The sequence below is a fragment of the Pelobates fuscus genome, chromosome 8 (assembly GCF_036172605.1).
Source record: "Pelobates fuscus isolate aPelFus1 chromosome 8, aPelFus1.pri, whole genome shotgun sequence".
In the NCBI taxonomy this organism is placed as follows: Eukaryota; Metazoa; Chordata; class Amphibia; order Anura; family Pelobatidae; genus Pelobates; species Pelobates fuscus.
The window spans coordinates 175542941-175563127 of record NC_086324.1 but is presented as its reverse complement, the minus strand read 5'-3'; the positions used below and the strand labels follow the sequence as shown (position 1 = coordinate 175563127).

At 38.9% G+C, this 20187-nt stretch overlaps 1 protein-coding gene across 1 annotated transcript in view; it reads right to left on the bottom strand.

Annotated features, from left to right (window-relative positions):
* Positions 1-894: 894 nt before the first annotated feature.
* The window catches only part of APOBR (apolipoprotein B receptor), a 30823-nt gene continuing 11530 nt past the window's right edge, over positions 895-20187 (bottom strand). Inside the window, exons 4-7 of the mRNA XM_063429593.1 lie at positions 10797-10911; positions 2892-7564; positions 1630-1937; positions 895-1048 (exon numbers count right to left, since the gene is read on the bottom strand). Coding sequence (XP_063285663.1) covers positions 976-1048; positions 1630-1937; positions 2892-7564; positions 10797-10911 — 5169 coding nt within the window. The 3' untranslated portion in view covers positions 895-975. The remainder of the gene's footprint in view (positions 1049-1629; positions 1938-2891; positions 7565-10796; positions 10912-20187) is intronic.

Genomic DNA, 20187 nt, shown 5'->3' with positions numbered 1-20187 from the left:
GTTTCTCATAGACTGTAAGCTTTTACACCTCTTGCTACTGCCTACATTACTTGTTATTTTATATCCCGATGTATAATTGTATAGCACTGCCAAATATGTTGTCACTATATAACTATTAATAAAATAAAGAAAATGCAATTGTCTATCAGTATCAACATCTTCCTAATCCAAAAATAATTCTGTTTTTGCAGTTGGAATTTCTGATTGTAGCACAACAAGAAATTGCTTAAATCTCTGTTTTTATCAACCGATATTTATACACACCTGTAGCGCCCATTGTTTCCAAGCTCTTTAGAGCACATCACCAGCTGAAACTTGCAACTGTTACTAAATCTTATTCCATGAAACAGCCCTAAATATCACTGAAACAACGGACAGCAACAAGTTAATCCCCTCCGCATGAGAGAGGAGTCTGTTATAAATAGTGTACACATGACAGATTGTGCAGAGAGTCTTGGAGAGGTAAAATCGCTGTGTAGCCTAGCAGTGGCTGCGTTAGCTTTACTTTACATACTGACCAAGATCTCTCCAGGTTTGGTGAACCCATCGCTCGTTATTGGTAAAAGCTAACTTACAAACCCTATATTTTCATGTGACGGGGGCCAGTGCTCTCTCGCCCTTGTGTGGATGGGCATTTAACAGATACACGACCTCTCATGGTGTCAAACGGGGGAGTATTTAGGGGAAGATTATTAGGACGGAGATCTAAGAACATCTTCTGTTTTCTAAGCAGATAGAGAAATGTATTCCAAAATATCAGTCGACACCGATGTAAAATCTGTGCGAATCTGATGAGTTATTGTTTACTTCCATTATCTACGCATGGATTAGCACAATGACTTTTACAATGAGTCAGAAAGTAAAACAAACAGATCAGGCTGTTGAGTCTTCCCCTTTCATTTGGAGTCTTTATTATATACATACAGGTTAACCCATAACAGGACGGCTGAGGGTAATATGATTTCCTTTACAAGATCACTCTTTGGGTTTCTTTTTGAGTAGACGTGACTGCAGCTCCTGCATCATCTGGGGGTGTGGGATCCCAAATCTGCCCAGAGAAAGGGGAGAGGATAGTTTGTGAGTCACTGCACACAAAACACAAAACAATATTGCAGTTACCCTAATTGCTTTGCAGTGTGAGAGCCACAATGGCCGCTGTGTGTTGTTGCAGAAAATGCCTTGTGTCAGCAGACATGAACATTTCTGCCCATAGCCATTTATTAGTTTGATAAGTTTATAAAAGGGTAACGTTACAACAAACTCCTCTGCACCATCGTGTCACCAGAGTATCGCAGGCTTGCTGTAAAGCAAGACGCTCAGTCAGAAAGGATGGGGGGGGGGGGGGGGGGGAGGGGGAACAATAACAAAGAGGAAGAAGGTGGTGATTTCACACACAACAAAAATATTTTAAGCTCAAGACTGAAATCAGGACAGAAATAAAGATATTTGATATTTGTTGCAACTTGCAGGGAAAATCCCAATAAATTAATTCTCGCATACACTTAGTGATAGCAGACCCATGTCTGTAGTCCCTGCACTTGTATAAACATGTAAATACCAGCTGTGCATACACTCTCCGCTGCGTTAAAAACCTGGATTTAATTTCACTTTAACTAAGGTCATCCTTACCCAGCATGCTTTGGGAAGACCTTCTTTGGCTTAATAGCGATTTCCTCCGCGTCCGCTCTCTCTTCCTTTCTCTCTTCTGCAGGAGGAGGCACTGCGTGTGCCATGGGGGTCACTGAAGGTTGCATTGGCAGCTTTCCTACCAGTCCTGGAAGTGCTACTGAAAAGGGCCGGTGTACCGGTGGGGGCTGCTCACTGGGCTGCGCTTCAGGAAGGGACTGGCGCTGACCCTGCCGCCTTCGGATGGACGTTTTCCTGCGCAGCTGAACTCTGCTTTTCTGTGCACTTAAATCTAGCGTCCTGTGAGGGAGCTGGTAGGAAAGGAAAAAAATTACTTTAAGTGGTGCACAGTCAAGAATAGAGAAAGTAAAAAAGCTTCAGAATTAGAGAGAAATTCACGTCTATGTTACTTATTACTACAGCGTATAGCTAAAATCACACAGCTATGAGACAGCCCACTCTGATGTTGATGTCATCGGATAATGATTACTTCCTGCTTTGCTGTCCAATCTCTGTCCAAGTTATTTCTACAGACTGGGTGGTCATACCCGCTGCACTCCACCGCCTCCTGAATCGCAGCTGTATGCAGGAATACTCTCCAGCTAGGATGAACTCTGCACAGTTCTACTCACAAAATTGCAGACAGGACTATAAATAAACCAATTGCAGCAGTGGTATATCAGTTTATTCAGATCTGATAAGAAGAACTGCAGCTTGGGCTGAACTACATATCCCATAAACCCCTGCAGCACAGATTTAAGAAATACTAAATTAATCTGGCAATAAAATAATGTATTTTAAGATTAGCTGTGCATTAATATCTCTTACACAGAGAGAAATGTTCATTATTCTAGGATATCATTCCTCATACGTCCTTGTCTAACTAATTATTTTATGTAGTAAAATTCTTATGATACAGTGCAATGCAAAGTGACGCATGGACTAAGCACTGATTTGTAATCAATTGAAACTGATTTGCAATATTTAGACACAGATTTGATACTTTATTATAATCATGGCCAGATCATACACTGCTATTATTTATTCAATAGACGCTTTAATTAATTGATATTAACGGAGCATTATTAAATTGGCACAAAAAGAAATTGGGCTTTATAAGAAACCTGACAAAATCAGCCAGAAGATCGTATTGGTTTCCATGGTGACTGAATTATTTAGACATGTGCCCAAATTTTATTACAGTGACACATTTACAATATCCCTTAATATTTGAGAGATAGTGATTTAAAGAGTAGAAATCTCACCATATCGCCATCTATCTCATCGTCCTCCTCTATGGGTCCCGGTACCTCCATCAGGTTTGTTTGAGGCTCTGATGGTGCTGGGTAAGTATCTTTATGTTCCCTCTGATTCTTACTGGAGACACTATCAGTTGCTGAACGTGTACTTCTCAAGTTCTCTTCCTCCTCGCTATAATTTTCTTCTTTGATTTCTTCCACCATGTGACCAGATTCCAATTCAATGTCCTCTGGTAGACCATAGTCAGCCGATATAACAATTTCAGGTCCTGGTATGGCTTGAATGCTGCCATTAATACTAAGGTCTTCTTCAATTGGAATTTTAGTATGGGAAAATCCAAATAAAATATCTGTCACATTTTCTTGGAGATTTGAAGTGGTAGAAATTTCAGAGACGACAATATCTTCTGATGGGCGATCTGGTGGCGCATCTTCCAGATTGCATGCTTCCTTGACCAGTTCTTTTTCTGGAACTGATTGATCTGATGTGCTTGTAGAATGGCTTTTTATTACAACATCAGTTTCTCCTGCCATTTCAGTGGAACTTGTTTTAACTTGCCAGGGGTCAATTAAACTCTGATTTTCTGATAAGAGATCTAAATCTTTATGGGTGTCTCCGATTTCTTCAACGCTTGATTCTGGTTCAATAACAGGTGCAGCTTGCTCTGAATGACCTGGTGGCAGAGATTCTTTATTTAATAATACGTCTACTTGTTTGTTACTTTCTGTCATTCCTTCGGCTGGTATATTTCGTTCTTCAAATATACTTGTTCCACGATTATCAACTAGTGTCTGCGATATCTCCATCTGACATCCTTGGTATTCTTCTGCAGTTAATAAAGGATTATGTAACCTTGGATAATGTTCTTCTCTTGTTATCTCAACACTTTGAGATATTTCTGGGGTTGAGTGATCTGGTTTCCAGTGGGATTCTTCTAATATTTCTGCAGGATCTTCTGGAGGTGTAGTCATTTTGAGATCTGTTTGGTAATGATGGTGCGTATCAGTCAGGGAACAATCTTTGTCTTCTTTGGCTACATAGGTTTGACTTCCATCTGTGGAGAAATACTGTTTTTCACTCAGTGAACTGTCTTCATGTAAATTGTCATGGTGGACCTCCACCGACTTTTCTTCAGCAAGCAAATTAACTTGTTTCCCAAAAGCGTCTTCCTTTTTATCTACCTCAAAGCCTGACAATTTTAGAAAATGATCTTCCTGCACTGTAGTAATGTTTAATTTCATTTGAGAGTCTTTATCTTTTATAATGTTATTACTTTGAACAATATCTATTTCTCTGAAACCTTCTGTTTGTTCTTGAGGTAGGCATCCTGCTCCAGTTGCATTCTCAGTCCATGATTCACCTGACTCGCTTGGTGGTTCCTTTTGCTCAGATTCACCTATGCTTCTCAGCGATGCCTCCTTGTTATCATCATTCTCTGGGAGAACCTTGTGCTCCAAAGAATCTTTTTCTTGCATTGAATCACCGAAGGATTCATGATGCTCTGTACCATGTTTTGGAATATCTATATCTTCTCTCACTGGTTGATGGTCACCCATTAGACTCTTACCGTCTTGTACTGCATTGCTCGGTTTATCCTGTAATGTGTAAAAATTACCTCCTTTTGTATTGAAGACTTGGAATTCAGTAACTGTTATGCTAATATCATCAGTGATCTCAACAGTGTGTTTGCCATTGGTTGAGTGTTCTTCTGTTCTCATCATTTCTTTATCAAAAGCATCATCATCTGTATAGTAATACTCACTATGCATTGCTTGGCCAGATGAGATGTCATTGTGTTCTCTGCAATCTGGTTCCAGTACCTCTAGTACACTTGTTTCTTTACTGTCTGTATTGTCACCTGAGAGATTTCTTTCTGGAGTTTCCTCTCCTCTCATATTTGAGAACTCGAGCTCTGCTGTGGAAGTTTTACTCAGTTCTACTAGAGTCTGTACTGCCTTGGATTCATCAAACACAGCTGGTAATGTTCCTGATTTTTGCAAAGATCCGACCTCATCCTCTGAAACAAAATCTTTTTCCAGAGTCTGGTCATTTTCTGTTTTATCTGTTGCTTGAAGCGACATCATATCTAGTAATGAACTCATGCCTGGTGTAGATCCACTTACCAATGTTGGCTTTATTACCTGTAAGTCTGATTCGAGAGAAATAAACGTTTCCTCAGGAATTATAATGAAGCTTCCTTGCATATCTTCTCTTTCCTCAATATCCTCTTTTTTATCAGATGAGGGATCTTCGCAACTCAAAGTATCCTGTGCTAACAATATTTCTTCACTCTCTGTTGAAGAATTTGAAAGTTCTTCAGCTGATCTCACATGTGTATGTGACATTTCTGCTTCTTCCAAGTCCTCACCGAAATCCCCAAATTGGTTTGGAACATTTATTTTGATATCTGATTTATATTCCTCTTTCTCAGTTAAATCCTTACATTCTTCATACCACACTGACCGCTCATAGTCTTTTGGATCATTCTCTTCTTGCTGTATTAGCTGTTGTTCTCCTGATAGCACATCATCCAAGCTGTAAATGTGACCTTCATCTTGCAGGCGGTCTTCTTCTAAATTGATAGTTGCCTTGTCTGATTGTGATATTGAATGTTCTTCATCTTCTGAATGTGAAACCTGAAAATGTACTGATTCCACAATTAATACATCAGGTAAAGCTGTTTCTTTGTGTACAGGTATATTGGCTTCCTCCATAGATGTATAATTTGTTATTTTCTCTGACTCATCAGTAGTGAGAGAGACACGTATTTCTCTCCCTTGTTTCTCAATTTCAGTATTAGAATGGGTTTCTTGTTTGATAAAATATTCATGTTTATCCTCAACTTCTCTGTAAGATTCACTTGAAACTTGCAATGATTTGTCTTCACCAAATATTCTGTTCTCTGGTTCTACAACGTCTACTGATAAATTCTCATCATCACCTCTGTCTGAGATACATTCGTTTACTGGAGAAATGGTTTTATGTAACAGATCTAAGCTACTCAAAGGCATTCTCTCCTCTAACCAAGGAACTTGCTCCGTTACATGTGGTTCTTCATTAACAGATAAGTTTGATGGTATTAGATCCAGCACACCTGGCTCTACTTCCACTGACACATGTACTTCAGGTAAGTCTACATTACAAGGGCATTCTTGCTCCTCTACCTGCTGCTTGAAATGTATTTGTTCTGCAAATGAACTTTTTAGATTCACTGTATTTTCTACTACTGGGGATGTTGCAATCTCGGTTACATCTTCCAAACTGGCATTCTCTACTTCTGAAGGACCTAGGTGATGCTCTTCTTCAACCAGCGAAGGGTTGTGCCCCTCTCCAGAAATGTCGGCTATTGCCCTACCTTCCTCATCATCTTGTGTGGTTAATGTATTTGTAAATTCCACTTGCCTAGATTCTTGATCTGATTGAGATAATTCATGGTAACTTTCTTGTTTTATATCTTCACGTTGTATTGTGACTTCAGTGACAGATTCTATATTACTATCTAGAAAATACATGTTTTCAAGATTTTCGAGAGTCAAAATATTTTCATGTATCTGGTTTTCTGAAACCATTTCTCCAACACACTCTTCATCATCCTTGATATTGCTTTGTGGGTCACTTGAAACCAGCTCTCCTTTTCCAATCATAATTGATTCCACATTTGTCTCTTCATATAGTATGGGTTTATATTGCTCACACACCAAAGACGCCTCTTCCTTTGTACTAATAAGATCTGGATTAACCAGCATGGTATCCTCTTCATTTTGAATTTGAGGAATTAAATCATCCATAATCTTCTCTGGTCTTGTCTCCATATCACTTTCATCGTTATACGATTGAGCGGAGCTTCCTGGGTCTTCTAATTTATCCTGTAGACTGTCTGTAACCTCTGTATTGGTCTGCTTCTCAGCACTCATTTTTCTGTCTTTGTAGCTGATAGCAGATGATTCTACATCTTCCAAGTAATGCGAAGTTAAGTGAATTTCTTCACATTGGGTATCTCGCAGTGCTAGATCAGTATGCATGCCACTCTCCTCACACACATGAGCTGGGCTCTCAAGGTCCTCTGAAGTATCCATCAAAACTTCTGTATCTCTTGTATCTGTCTGTTCTAGGAAATCCATTGTTATATTCTGACTCACGGGAGATTGATCTTCTGAGTTATCTAATAAAGTCTTTGTAACCTCTACATCTATTGACATGGGTTTATCCAGAACATCCACTATTACATCCTGACACAAAGGAGATTGATTTTTAAGACCCTCTGAATGATCTAATAAAGTGTCTGTAACCTCTATATAATTTGGCGTGGGTTTATCTGCAATTTCATCTTTAAACACGGGAGCTAGATTTTCAAGATCCTTTGCTTTAGCCATTAGAACTTCCCTGTCACCTGCAACCAGTGATTCCAGATGGCCTGGCATTACATCACACCACCTGTCTGATTTATCCATGAGAACGTCTGTATCTGATCCATTGGTCTGCCCTAGATCCCTTGCCAGTCCATCTTGGCTCGCATTTGCTGAGATTTCCAGGTCTCCTATTTCCTCCCTCTTAAAATATATTTCACTTGATAGTTCTTCAGCTTTATCATGTGCTTGGTATTCCAGATCTCTTCTTGTTCTGCCATTACCCTTTCTGTTTCTAAGATCTAACTCTTGGTTTGGGTGCATTGTGACTCCTTTAAAAGAGAGAAACATGAAATATTTATTCAAGGTGTCTTTTCTGGAATTATACACAAAAAGAAATTTGTACATTTTAGTACCTAGATGAAAGGAAGTTGTACCTACAATGTACATACACATTAGGTACAATTCTGAAAATCTCCCACTTCCCCATTTAATGAATAATGTTATATATATATTCTTGTTTACCAAAACTGTGTACAGTTCATTTTATGTGTTCCATCAGACGCTAGCCATACATGTAACGTGTTGCACCAGAATCCCACCATACATGTAACGTGTTGCACCAGAATCCCACCATACATGTAACGTGTTGCACCAGAATCTCACCATACATGTTACGTGTTGCACCATAATCTCACCATACATGTAACGTGTTGCATCAGAATCCCACCATACATGTTACGTGTTGCACCAGAATCCCACCATACATGTTACGTATTGCACCAGAATCCCACCATACATGTTACGTGATGCACCAGAATCTCTCCATACATGTTACACATTGCACCAGAATCCCACCATACATGTTACATATTGCACCAGAATCCCACCAGAAATGTTACGTGTTGCACCAGAATCTCACCATACATGTTACACATTGCACCAGAATCCCCCCATACATGTTATGTGTTGCACCAGAATCCCACCATACATGTTACACATTGCACTAGAATCCCACCATACGTTACATGTTGCACCAGAATCTCACCATACATGTTACGCATTGCATCAGAATTTCACCATACATGTTACACATTGCAACATAATCCCACCATACATGCTACACGCTGCACCAGAATATCACCATACATGTTACGTGTTGCACCATAATCCCACCTATATGTTACGTGTTGCACCAGAATCCCACCATACATGTTATGTGTTGCACCAGAATCTCACCATACATGTTACGCGTTGCACCAGAATCTCACCATACATGCTACACGTTGCACCAAAATCCCACCATACATGTTACACGTTGCACCAGAATCTCACCATACATGTTACGTGTTGCACCAGAATATCACCATACATGTTACACGTTGCACCAGAATCTCACCATACATGTTACGTGTTGCACCAGAATATCACCATACATGTTACACGTTGCACCAGAATCTCACCATACATGTTACGTGTTGCACCATAATCTCACCATACATGTAACGTGTTGCATCAGAATCCCACCATACATGTTACGTGTTGCACCAGAATCCCACCATACATGTTACGTATTGCACCAGAATCCCACCATACATGTTACGTGATGCACCAGAATCTCTCCATACATGTTATGTGTTGCACCAGAATCTCACCATACATGTTACACATTGCACCAGAATCCCACCATACATGTTACGTATTGCACCAGAAGCCCACCAGAAATGTTACGTGTTGCACCAGAATCTCACCATACATGTTACACATTGCACCAGAATCCCCCCGTACATGTTATGTGTTGCACCAGAATCCCACCATACATGTTACACATTGCCCTAGAATCCCACCATACGTTACATGTTGCACCAGAATCTCACCATACATGTTACGCATTGCATCAGAATTTCACCATACATGTTACACATTGCACCAGAATCTCACCATACATGCTACACGTTGCACCAGAATCCCACCATACATGTTACACGTTGCACCAGAATCTCACCATACATGTTACACGTTGCACCAGAATATCACCATACATGTTACACGTTGCACCAGAATCTCACCATACATGTTACGTGTTGCACCATAATCCCACCTATATGTTACGTGTTGCACCAGAATCTCACCATACATGTTACACATTGCACCAGAATCCCACCATACATGTTACGTGTTGCACCAAAATCTCACCATACATGTTACGGGTTGCACCAGAATCTCACCATACATGCTACACGTTGCACCAGAATCCCACCATACATGTTACACGTTGCACCAGAATCTCACCATACATGTTACGTGTTGCAGCAGAATCTCACCATACATGTTACATGTTGCACCATAATCCCACCATACATGTTACACGTTGCACCAGAATCCCACCATACATGTTACACATTGCACCAGAATATCACCATACATGTTACGTGTTGCACCATAATCCCAACTTATATGTTACGTGTTGCACCAGAATCTCACCATACATGTTACACATTGCACCAGAATCCCACCATACATGTTACGTGTTGCACCAGAATCTCACCATACATGTAACATGTTGCACCAGAATCCCACCGTACATGTTACGTGTTGCACCAGAATCCCACCATACATGTTATGTGTTGCACCAGAATCCCACCATACATGTTACGTGTTGCACCAGAATCCCACCATACATGTTATGTGTTGCACCAGAATCCCACCATACATGTTACATTTTGCACCAGAATCTCACCATACATGTTACACATTGCACCAGAATCCCACCATACATGTTACACATTGCACCAGAATCCCACCATACATGTTACACATTGCACCAGAATCCCACCATACATGTTACACATTGCACCAGAATCTCACCATACATGTTACACATTGCACCAGAATCTCACCATACATGTTACACATTGCACCAGAATCTCACCATACATGTTACACATTGCACCATAGTCCCACCATACATGTTACACGTTGCACCAGAATCCCACCATACATGTTACACATTGCACCAGAATCCCACATTACATGTTACACATTGCACCAGAATCCCACCATACATGTTACATGTTGCACCATGGTCCCACCATACATGTTACACGTTGCACCAGAATCCCACCATACATGTTACACATTGCACCAGAATCCCACCATACATGTTACACATTGCACCATAATCCCACCATACATGTTACACATTGCACCAGAATCCCACCATACATGTTACGTGTTGCACTAAAATCCCACCACTGCAAGTAACTCCATTTATAGAGAATCTCATAGATACCTGTTTTCATATTGTTTTGTTTTGTAGATGCTACTATGAATGGACTAATTATAAGTAACTATACATACTCCTGCCCATTTTATTCAAAGTATGTGAAGGGACCGAATATTGACAGTTCTGATTAAAATAATGAGTCACATTTTAGAGAATCTTAGTGGTGGTGAATGGCTTCCCTGTGTGGGAGAGAACCACCATTCATTTTTCCAAACCGCTGTGTACTATGAATAGAAACATTCAGAGTCACAATATAAGTCCCAGAATCGCAAAGTTACCTGATAGGTCAAGGCATATTTCTTCATGTTCTACGGCAGGTGGAGGTTCCATATGTCCCACACTCGATTCTGTGGCCTCCACGTCATCCTCTGATTTCGACAGGTGCTCACTTCCCTGGAAAAGAAGTGTATTTTTTTAATAAAGATTACTAAAGAATACTATAGTCAGCAAGGTAAATATATATATATAAGTGTAGAAAGTGGAAGGACACTGTAAGCTTAATTAAGTGGTTATGGTGAATAGTTTATGCTCCCGCAGTCTCACTGCTCAATACTCTTTATATTTCTTTCTGTAGCCCTAGCCACACCTCCGCTGGCTGTCAATCTCACAAGCTCCCTGCAAACTTCCTGAAAAGGCATGTTCATTCGGAACCTATCTTACAAAAGCAGAGTGCAAACCAGCTTCCTCTGTGAGAGTAAAGACAGGTAAAGAAAAAAAAAATCAAAACTACACAAGAAAAAAACCCAACAATTCTTGTTCACATGTAATGCAGTATCACAGAAGCACCTATTCCACCACAATATGAGAATTATATTTCATTCATATAATTGGGAAACAATGCAGTATTTAATCATTTCATTATATTATATATATGTATTTGTACGAATATCTGTTTTCATGTGCGGTTTTCACAGCTTGCAGCGCGCTCACTATATTCAGAATGCCTGTTTTATGCTCATAATGAACATGGACGTCAGCAGGATGGATCAGCTGAGCCTCAGAACGCTGAAGAGTTCTAGGACTTGAGAAATTGTATTTATAAATTAATAAATGCATACTTTTTGTTGTTACTGCCTTGCGTTGACAAAATATGCATTTTGCAAGCTAAACTTTCCCTTTAAGTTAGTTTACGTAAGCAGGTGGTGAGTTAGTTAGAAAGGTAGGTGGTTATCTAGGTTGCTGTCAAATAATAAATAGGTTTGTTTTTTTTGTGGTGAAGACTCGTGTGCTATTGCACATCCCATTGTTAAAAATCAATCAAATAAATATTTGTTGTATACTGGAGGGCACCTGCAGCATATACCGTAGATAGAAAACATGCGATACAGGGGTACAGCTGAACACAAACTGGGTTATTTCCCTTTATTTCCAAAAATCTATCTACAGCCGAAATCTAAAGATTGGAGACAATTATTTACCACGAATGAACCGTATCAGAGATTAAATGCGTGGAGTTCCTGAATATTTACGTTGATGGTCTTCTTTACTGAAATATATGCTTCATTGACTTAATTTCAAATGGTAGGCTGCCGAATAACTTTAGATAAGAATTTGCTACAATTAACAACAATTTACACGTTTTAAAACCTGAAAGGGGCAGAAACTCAAATAATATCATCCAAAAAGAGATGGTGGGGGGAGGGTGTTAGTGACTTATTCTGAACATATATGAAGTTTATTTCTGCTGTAAAGCACATCATTCTTATGAAATTCCCTATGAAAATGTAATGAGTTCTGTGGGGCTATTACCAGAAATCCGGGAAGGGGTTTCCCTGAGGCAGCATGCAAAGTGTCAAAATGCCTCTATGTAAATATGGAGTGATGTCTGCAGGTTTATATACAAAGACACCGAATGGTGCTGAATTTAAAGTTAATAGCTTATCTGGGAAAGCTCGGCTACAGTCATGACCTAACTATGTAGCCAGCTTAGTGACTATACAGTAAATACCAAATGTTTTCAAAATATGAATTGATTTTGAGTTGTTTCTCCTTAGCTTACAGGCAGCACATTTTTTTTTCTCTTTGCCCTGTTTTTCATAACAAATTATATTATAATTATATTATAATTGTACACATTATATCTAAATACATCTATAGTCACCCAGATCACTTCAGGTCAATCAAGTGGTCTGGGTGCCAGGTCCCTCAGGTTTTAACCCTTCAGATGCATTGCAGGGTTAATCCAGCCTAGAGGCGAAAATCGCATTGAGCACGCAGAACGTCCATAGGAACAGTGGTGTATCCTGGTTTTGTGCTGCCCTAGGCAGGACAAAACTCAAGCACCCCCCCTCCCCCCCCGCGCCACCCCCACCCAACCTTTCCCCCCGCCCCGCATTCTAAATACACACACACACACATTCACTGACAGATACGCATACACTAGCTAACATAAACACACACTCGCTAACAGAAACACACACACACACTAACAGACACACTCACACTCAGTAACAGACAAACACACTCACTAACAGACACACACTAACAGACACACACTCACTAGCAGACACACACACACACACAGGCAAACACACACACTAACAGACACACACAGTCAGACACACACACACACACACAAACACTAACAGACACAGACACTAACAGACACAGACACTAACAGACACACACACACTAACAGACACACACACACTAACAGACACAGACACTAACAGACACAGACACTAACAGACACAGACACACACTCACCCACCCACATTAACACATTTTTTAAAATTTATTTTTAACACATTTTTTTTAATCTATTTTTAACACTTTTTTTTAATTTATTATTAACACGTTTTTTTTTTGTATTTATTTTTAACACATTTTTTTAAATTTATTTTTAACATGTTTTTTTTTTACATTTATTTTTAACACATTTTTTTAAAAATTTAACACCCCCCCCCCAGCCTCCTTACCTTTGGGAATGCTGGGGGGGGGGTGTCTCTTCCTCCCTGGTGGTCCAGTGGCTGCTGGGCGATCGGGCAGCACTGCCTGGCTGGCGGGCGGCCGGCGAGGGAGCACTTCCCCTGAGCTGTCTGCTCAGCTCCCTCACCAGCCGCAGAGTGAGGCTGGGAGCCGGAATATGACGTCATATTCCGGCTCCCAGCCTCCCTCTGCGGCTGGCGAGGGAGCTGAGCAGACAGCTCAGGGGAAGTGCTCCCTCGCCGGCCGCCCACCAGCCAGCCAGCGCCGTCCGACCGCCGGCATGTCTGTTAGCCGCAAGGCTAACAAGACATTTGCCTTGGGCATTTGGGGGCGGCTTTTTTTGCCGCCCCCTGGAAAATGCCGCCCAAGGCAAATGCCTTGTTTGCCTCGCGGCTAATACGCCCCTGCATAGGAAAGCATATTTAAATGCTTTCCTATGGGCGTTTTTAATGCGTGCGGGTCTGGCTGTGCATGCGCATTCAGCTCCACTCAGGAGCTGACGTCGGAGAGGGAGGAGAGGTCACCAGCGCTGAGGGAGCCCGGCACTGGACAAAGGTAAGTGGCTGAAGGGGTTTTAACTTCTTCAGCCCAGCAGGAGGGGGGACCCTAAGGATTATATAGTGTCAGAGGAAACGGGTTTGTTTTCCTGACACTATAGTGATCCTTTAAATCTAAAAAAAAAAAAAAAAACTGTTCTTATGTGTGTCACAGTTCTCACCATGACACCAGACATGGTCACCCCAGAAGGGCCCAACAGGGGATATGATCTCTGGACTCTCTCTGCCTTAGTCCTGCTGTCTTGCCTCTGGACAACACTTCAGCCCTTGATTCTGCCTAATGGTTATCCTCACCTTGTCTCCAGCACTGGGGACTGGACTTTACCCGTGATTGTTCCAGTCTATCTAGCCCACCTGAAGCAGATCATTTATTAGCTGGGTATATAAGCACTGCCTCGTCCTGGGATCTTTGTCAGTCCATGGACTCTGGTTCACGTTATTGGTTCTGTTCATTGTGTGTCCTGATTGTGTGTTCTCCAGATTGATCCCGGCTTGTGACCTTGGTTTTTCTCATTGTTTACTGGCCTGACTTTAGATTTCCACGGCTACTCTTCTGCTTGTCCTTGCCTGTCCTGCAATTCGGAGCACTTTACCTGCACAGCCCCCGTGCACAAACTAACAGCCCAGGTGGCTTCTTACCTGGTCACCCACCCCAGCATTCCCAAAGGTAAGGAGGCTGGGGGGGACTTGAATTTAAAAAAAAAAAAGTGTTTTTTGGCATGAGTTTTGTCATGCCTAGGGCAGCACAAAACCAGGATACACCACTGTGTGTGTATGTGTATATGTATGTGGGTGTAATGAAAAAGGAAGCAGGAATTTAAGGATGAAGAAACACATAGCAGAAATGCCTTAGTTGCCTCAGTCCCCACAACATGGCAAGATGAAAAAATCCCTGTCAGTTAAAAGGTAGTCTTCATTTTTTGCTAATTTCTCTGTAAAGGTATTGGACACCACATACATATTTTACAGTTTGCTAAACAAATGAAAACACACTACTGGATCACACAGCAATGGAATTACGTGGGTTACTAATACTATATAACAATGATTAGCCGGAGCTATGTGGGTACTGATACTATATAGCAACAATTACTTATGTGGGTAACTGATACTATATAATAATTAGCAGGAGTTACGTGGGTTACTGATACTATATAACGATAATTAGCTGGAGTTATGTGGGTTACTGATACTATATAACGATAATTAGCTGGAGTTATGTGGGTTACTGATACTATATAATGATGATTAGCCAGTTATGTGGGTAACTGATACTATATAATGATAATTAGCCAGTTATGTGCGTTACTGATACTATATAACGATAATTAGCTGGAGTTATGTGGGTTACTGATACTATATAACGATAATTAGCTGGAGTTATGTGGGTTACTGATACTATATAATGATGATTAGCCAGTTATGTGGGTAACTGATACTATATAATGATAATTAGCCAGTTATGTGCGTTACTGATACTATATAATGATAATTAGCTGGAGTTATGTGGGTAACTGATACTATATAATGATAATTAGCCAGTTACGTGGGTTACTGATACTATATAACGATAATTAGCTGGAGTTATGTGGGTTACTAATACTATATAATGATAATTAGCCGGAGTTACGTGGGTTACTGATACTATATAACGATAATTAGCTGGAGTTATGTGGGTTACTGATACTATATAACGATAATTAGCTGGAGTTATGTGGGTTACTGATACTATATAACGATAATTAGCTGGAGTTATGTGGGTTACTGATACTATATAATGATGATTAGCCAGTTATGTGGGTAACTGATACTATATAATGATAATTAGCCAGTTATGTGCGTTACTGATACTATATAACGATAATTAGCTGGAGTTATGTGGGTTACTGGTACTATATAATGATAATTAGCTGGAGTTATGTGGGTTGCTGATACTATATAACGACAATTAGCTGGAGTTATGTGGGTTACTGATACTATATAATGATAATTAGCAGGAGTTACGTGGGTTACTGATACTATATAACGATAATTAGCTGGAGTTATGTGGGTTACTGATACTATATAATTATAATTAGCAGGAGTTACGTGGGTTACTGATACTATATAACGATAATTAGCTGGAGTTATGTGGGTTACTGATACTATATAACGATAATTAGCCGGAGTTACGTGGGTTACTGATACTATATAATGATAATTAGCTGGAGTCATGCGGGTTACTAATACTATATAATGATAATTAGCAGGAGTTACGTGGGTTACTGATACTATATAACGATAATTAGCTGGAGTTATGTGGGTTACTGATACTATATAATGATGATTAGCCGGAGTTATGTGGGTAACTGATACTATATAATGATAATTAGCCGGAGTTACGTGGGTTACTGATACTATATAACGATAATTAGCTGGAGTTATGTGGGTAACTGATACTATATAATGATAATTAGCTGGAGTTATGTGGGTTACTAATACTATATAATGATAATTAGCCGGAGTTATGTGGGTTACTGATACTATATAATGATGATTAGCCGGAGTTATGTGGGTTACTGATACTATATAACGATAATTAGCTGGAGTTATGTGGGTTACTGATACTATATAATTATAATTAGCAGGAGTTACGTGGGTTACTGATACTATATAACGATAATTAGCTGGAGTTATGTGGGTTACTGATACTATATAACGATAATTAGCCGGAGTTACGTGGGTTACTGATACTATATAATGATAATTAGCTGGAGTCATGCGGGTTACTAATACTATATAATGATAATTAGCCGGAGTTATGTGGGTTACTGATACTATATAATGATGATTAGCCGGAGTTATGTGGGTAACTGATACTATATAACGATAATTAGCTGGAGTTATGTGGGTTACTGATACTATATAATTATAATTAGCAGGAGTTACGTGGGTTACTGATACTATATAACGATAATTAGCTGGAGTTATGTGGGTTACTGATACTATATAACGATAATTAGCCGGAGTTACGTGGGTTACTGATACTATATAATGATAATTAGCTGGAGTCATGCGGGTTACTAATACTATATAATGATAATTAGCAGGAGTTACGTGGGTTACTGATACTATATAACGATAATTAGCTGGAGTTATGTGGGTTACTGATACTATATAACGATAATTAGCTGGAGTTATGTGGGTAACTGATACTATATAATGATAATTAGCTGGAGTTATGTGGGTTACTAATACTATATAATGATAATTAGCCGGAGTTATGTGGGTTACTGATACTATATAATGATGATTAGCCGGAGTTATGTGGGTAACTGATACTATATAACGATAATTAGCTGGAGTTATGTGGGTTACTGATACTATATAATGATGATTAGCCGGAGTTATGTGGGTAACTGATACTATATAACGATAATTAGCCGGAGTTATGTGGGTTACTGATACTATATAATGATGATTAGCCGGAGTTATGTGGGTAACTGATACTATATAACGATAATTAGCCGGAGTTATGTGGGTTACTGATACTATATAATGATGATTAGCCGGAGTTATGTGGGTAACTGATACTATATAACGATAATTAGCTGGAGTTATGTGGGTTACTGATACTATATAATGATGATTAGCCGGAGTTATGTGGGTAACTGATACTATATAACGATAATTAGCTGGAGTTATGTGGGTTACTGATACTATATAACGATAATTAGCCGGAGCTATGTGGGTAACTGATACTATATAATGATAATTAGCCAGTTATGTGGGTTACTGATACTATATAATGATAATTAGCTGGAGTTATGTGGGTTACTAATACTATATAATGATAATTAGCTGGAGTTATGTGGGTTACTAATACTATATAATGATGATTAGCCGGAGTTATGTGGGTTACTGATACTATATAATGATAATTAGCCGGAGTTATGTGGGTAACTGATACTATATAACGATAATTAGCTGGAGTTATGTGGGTTACTGATACTATATAATGATAATTAGCTGGAGTTATGTGGGTTACTGATACTATATAACGATAATTAGCTGGAGTTATGTGGGTTACTGATACTATATAACGATAATTAGCTGGAGTTATGTGGGTTACTGATACTATATAATGATAATTAGCCGGAGTTACGTGGGTTACTGATACTATATAACGATAATTAGCTGGAGTTATGTGGGTTACTGATACTATATAACGATAATTAGCCGGAGTTACGTGGGTTACTGATACTATATAACGATAATTAGCCGGAGTTACGTGGGTTACTGATACTATATAATGATAATTAGCCGGAGTTATGTGGGTAACTGATACTATATAACGATAATTAGCCAGTTATGTGGGTAACTGATACTATATAACGATAATTAGCTGGAGTTATGTGGGTTACTGATACTATATAACGATAATTAGCTGGAGTTATGTGGGTTACTAATACTATATAATGATGATTAGCCGGAGTTATGTGGGTTACTGATACTATATAATGATAATTAGCTGGAGTTATGTGGGTAACTGATACTATATAATGATAATTAGCCGGAGTTATGTGGGTAACTGATACTATATAACGATAATTAGTTGGAGTTATGTGGGTTACTGATACTATATAACGATAATTAGCCGGAGCTATGTGGGTAACTGATACTATATAATGATAATTAGCCAGTTATGTGGGTAACTGATACTATATAATGATAATTAGCTGGAGTTATGTGGGTTACTGATACTATATAACGATAATTAGCTGGAGTTATGTGGGTTACTAATACTATATAATGATGATTAGCCGGAGTTATGTGGGTAACTGATACTATATAACGATAATTAGCTGGAGTTATGTGGGTTACTGATACTATATAACGATAATTAGCCGGAGCTATGTGGGTAACTGATACTATATAATGATAATTAGCCAGTTATGTGGGTTACTGATACTATATAATGATAATTAGCTGGAGTTATGTGGGTTACTGATACTATATAATGATGATTAGCCAGTTATGTGGGTTACTGATACTATATAATGATAATTAGCTGGAGTTATGTGGGTTACTAATACTATATAATGATGATTAGCCGGAGTTATGTGGGTAACTGATACTATATAACGATAATTAGCTGGAGTTATGTGCGTTACTGATACTATATAACGATAATTAGCCGGAGCTATGTGGGTAACTGATACTATATAATGATAATTAGCCAGTTATGTGGGTAACTGATACTATATAATGATAATTAGCTGGAGTTATGTGGGTTACTGATACTATATAATGATAATTAGCCGGAGTTATGTGGGTTACTGATACTATATAATGATAATTAGCCGGAGTTATGTGGGTTACTGATACTATATAATGATAATTAGCCAGTTATGTGGGTTACTGATACTATATAATGATAATTAGCTGGAGTTATGTGGGTTACTGATACTATATAACGATAATTAGCTGGAGTTATGTGGGTTACTAATACTATATAATGATGATTAGCCGGAGTTATGTGGGTAACTGATACTATATAACGATAATTAGCTGGAGTTATGTGGGTTACTGATACTATATAACGATAATTAGCCGGAGCTATGTGGGTAACTGATACTATATAATGATAATTAGCCAGTTATGTGGGTTACTGATACTATATAATGATAATTAGCTGGAGTTATGTGGGTTACTGATACTATATAATGATGATTAGCCAGTTATGTGGGTTACTGATACTATATAATGATAATTAGCTGGAGTTATGTGGGTTACTAATACTATATAATGATGATTAGCCGGAGTTATGTGGGTAACTGATACTATATAACGATAATTAGCTGGAGTTATGTGCGTTACTGATACTATATAACGATAATTAGCCGGAGCTATGTGGGTAACTGATACTATATAATGATAATTAGCCAGTTATGTGGGTAACTGATACTATATAATGATAATTAGCTGGAGTTATGTGGGTTACTGATACTATATAATGATAATTAGCCGGAGTTATGTGGGTTACTGATACTATATAATGATAATTAGCCGGAGTTATGTGGGTTACTGATACTATATAATGATAATTAGCCAGTTATGTGGGTTACTGATACTATATAATGATAATTAGCCGGAGTTATGTGGGTTACTGATACTATATAACGATAATTAGCTGGAGTTATGT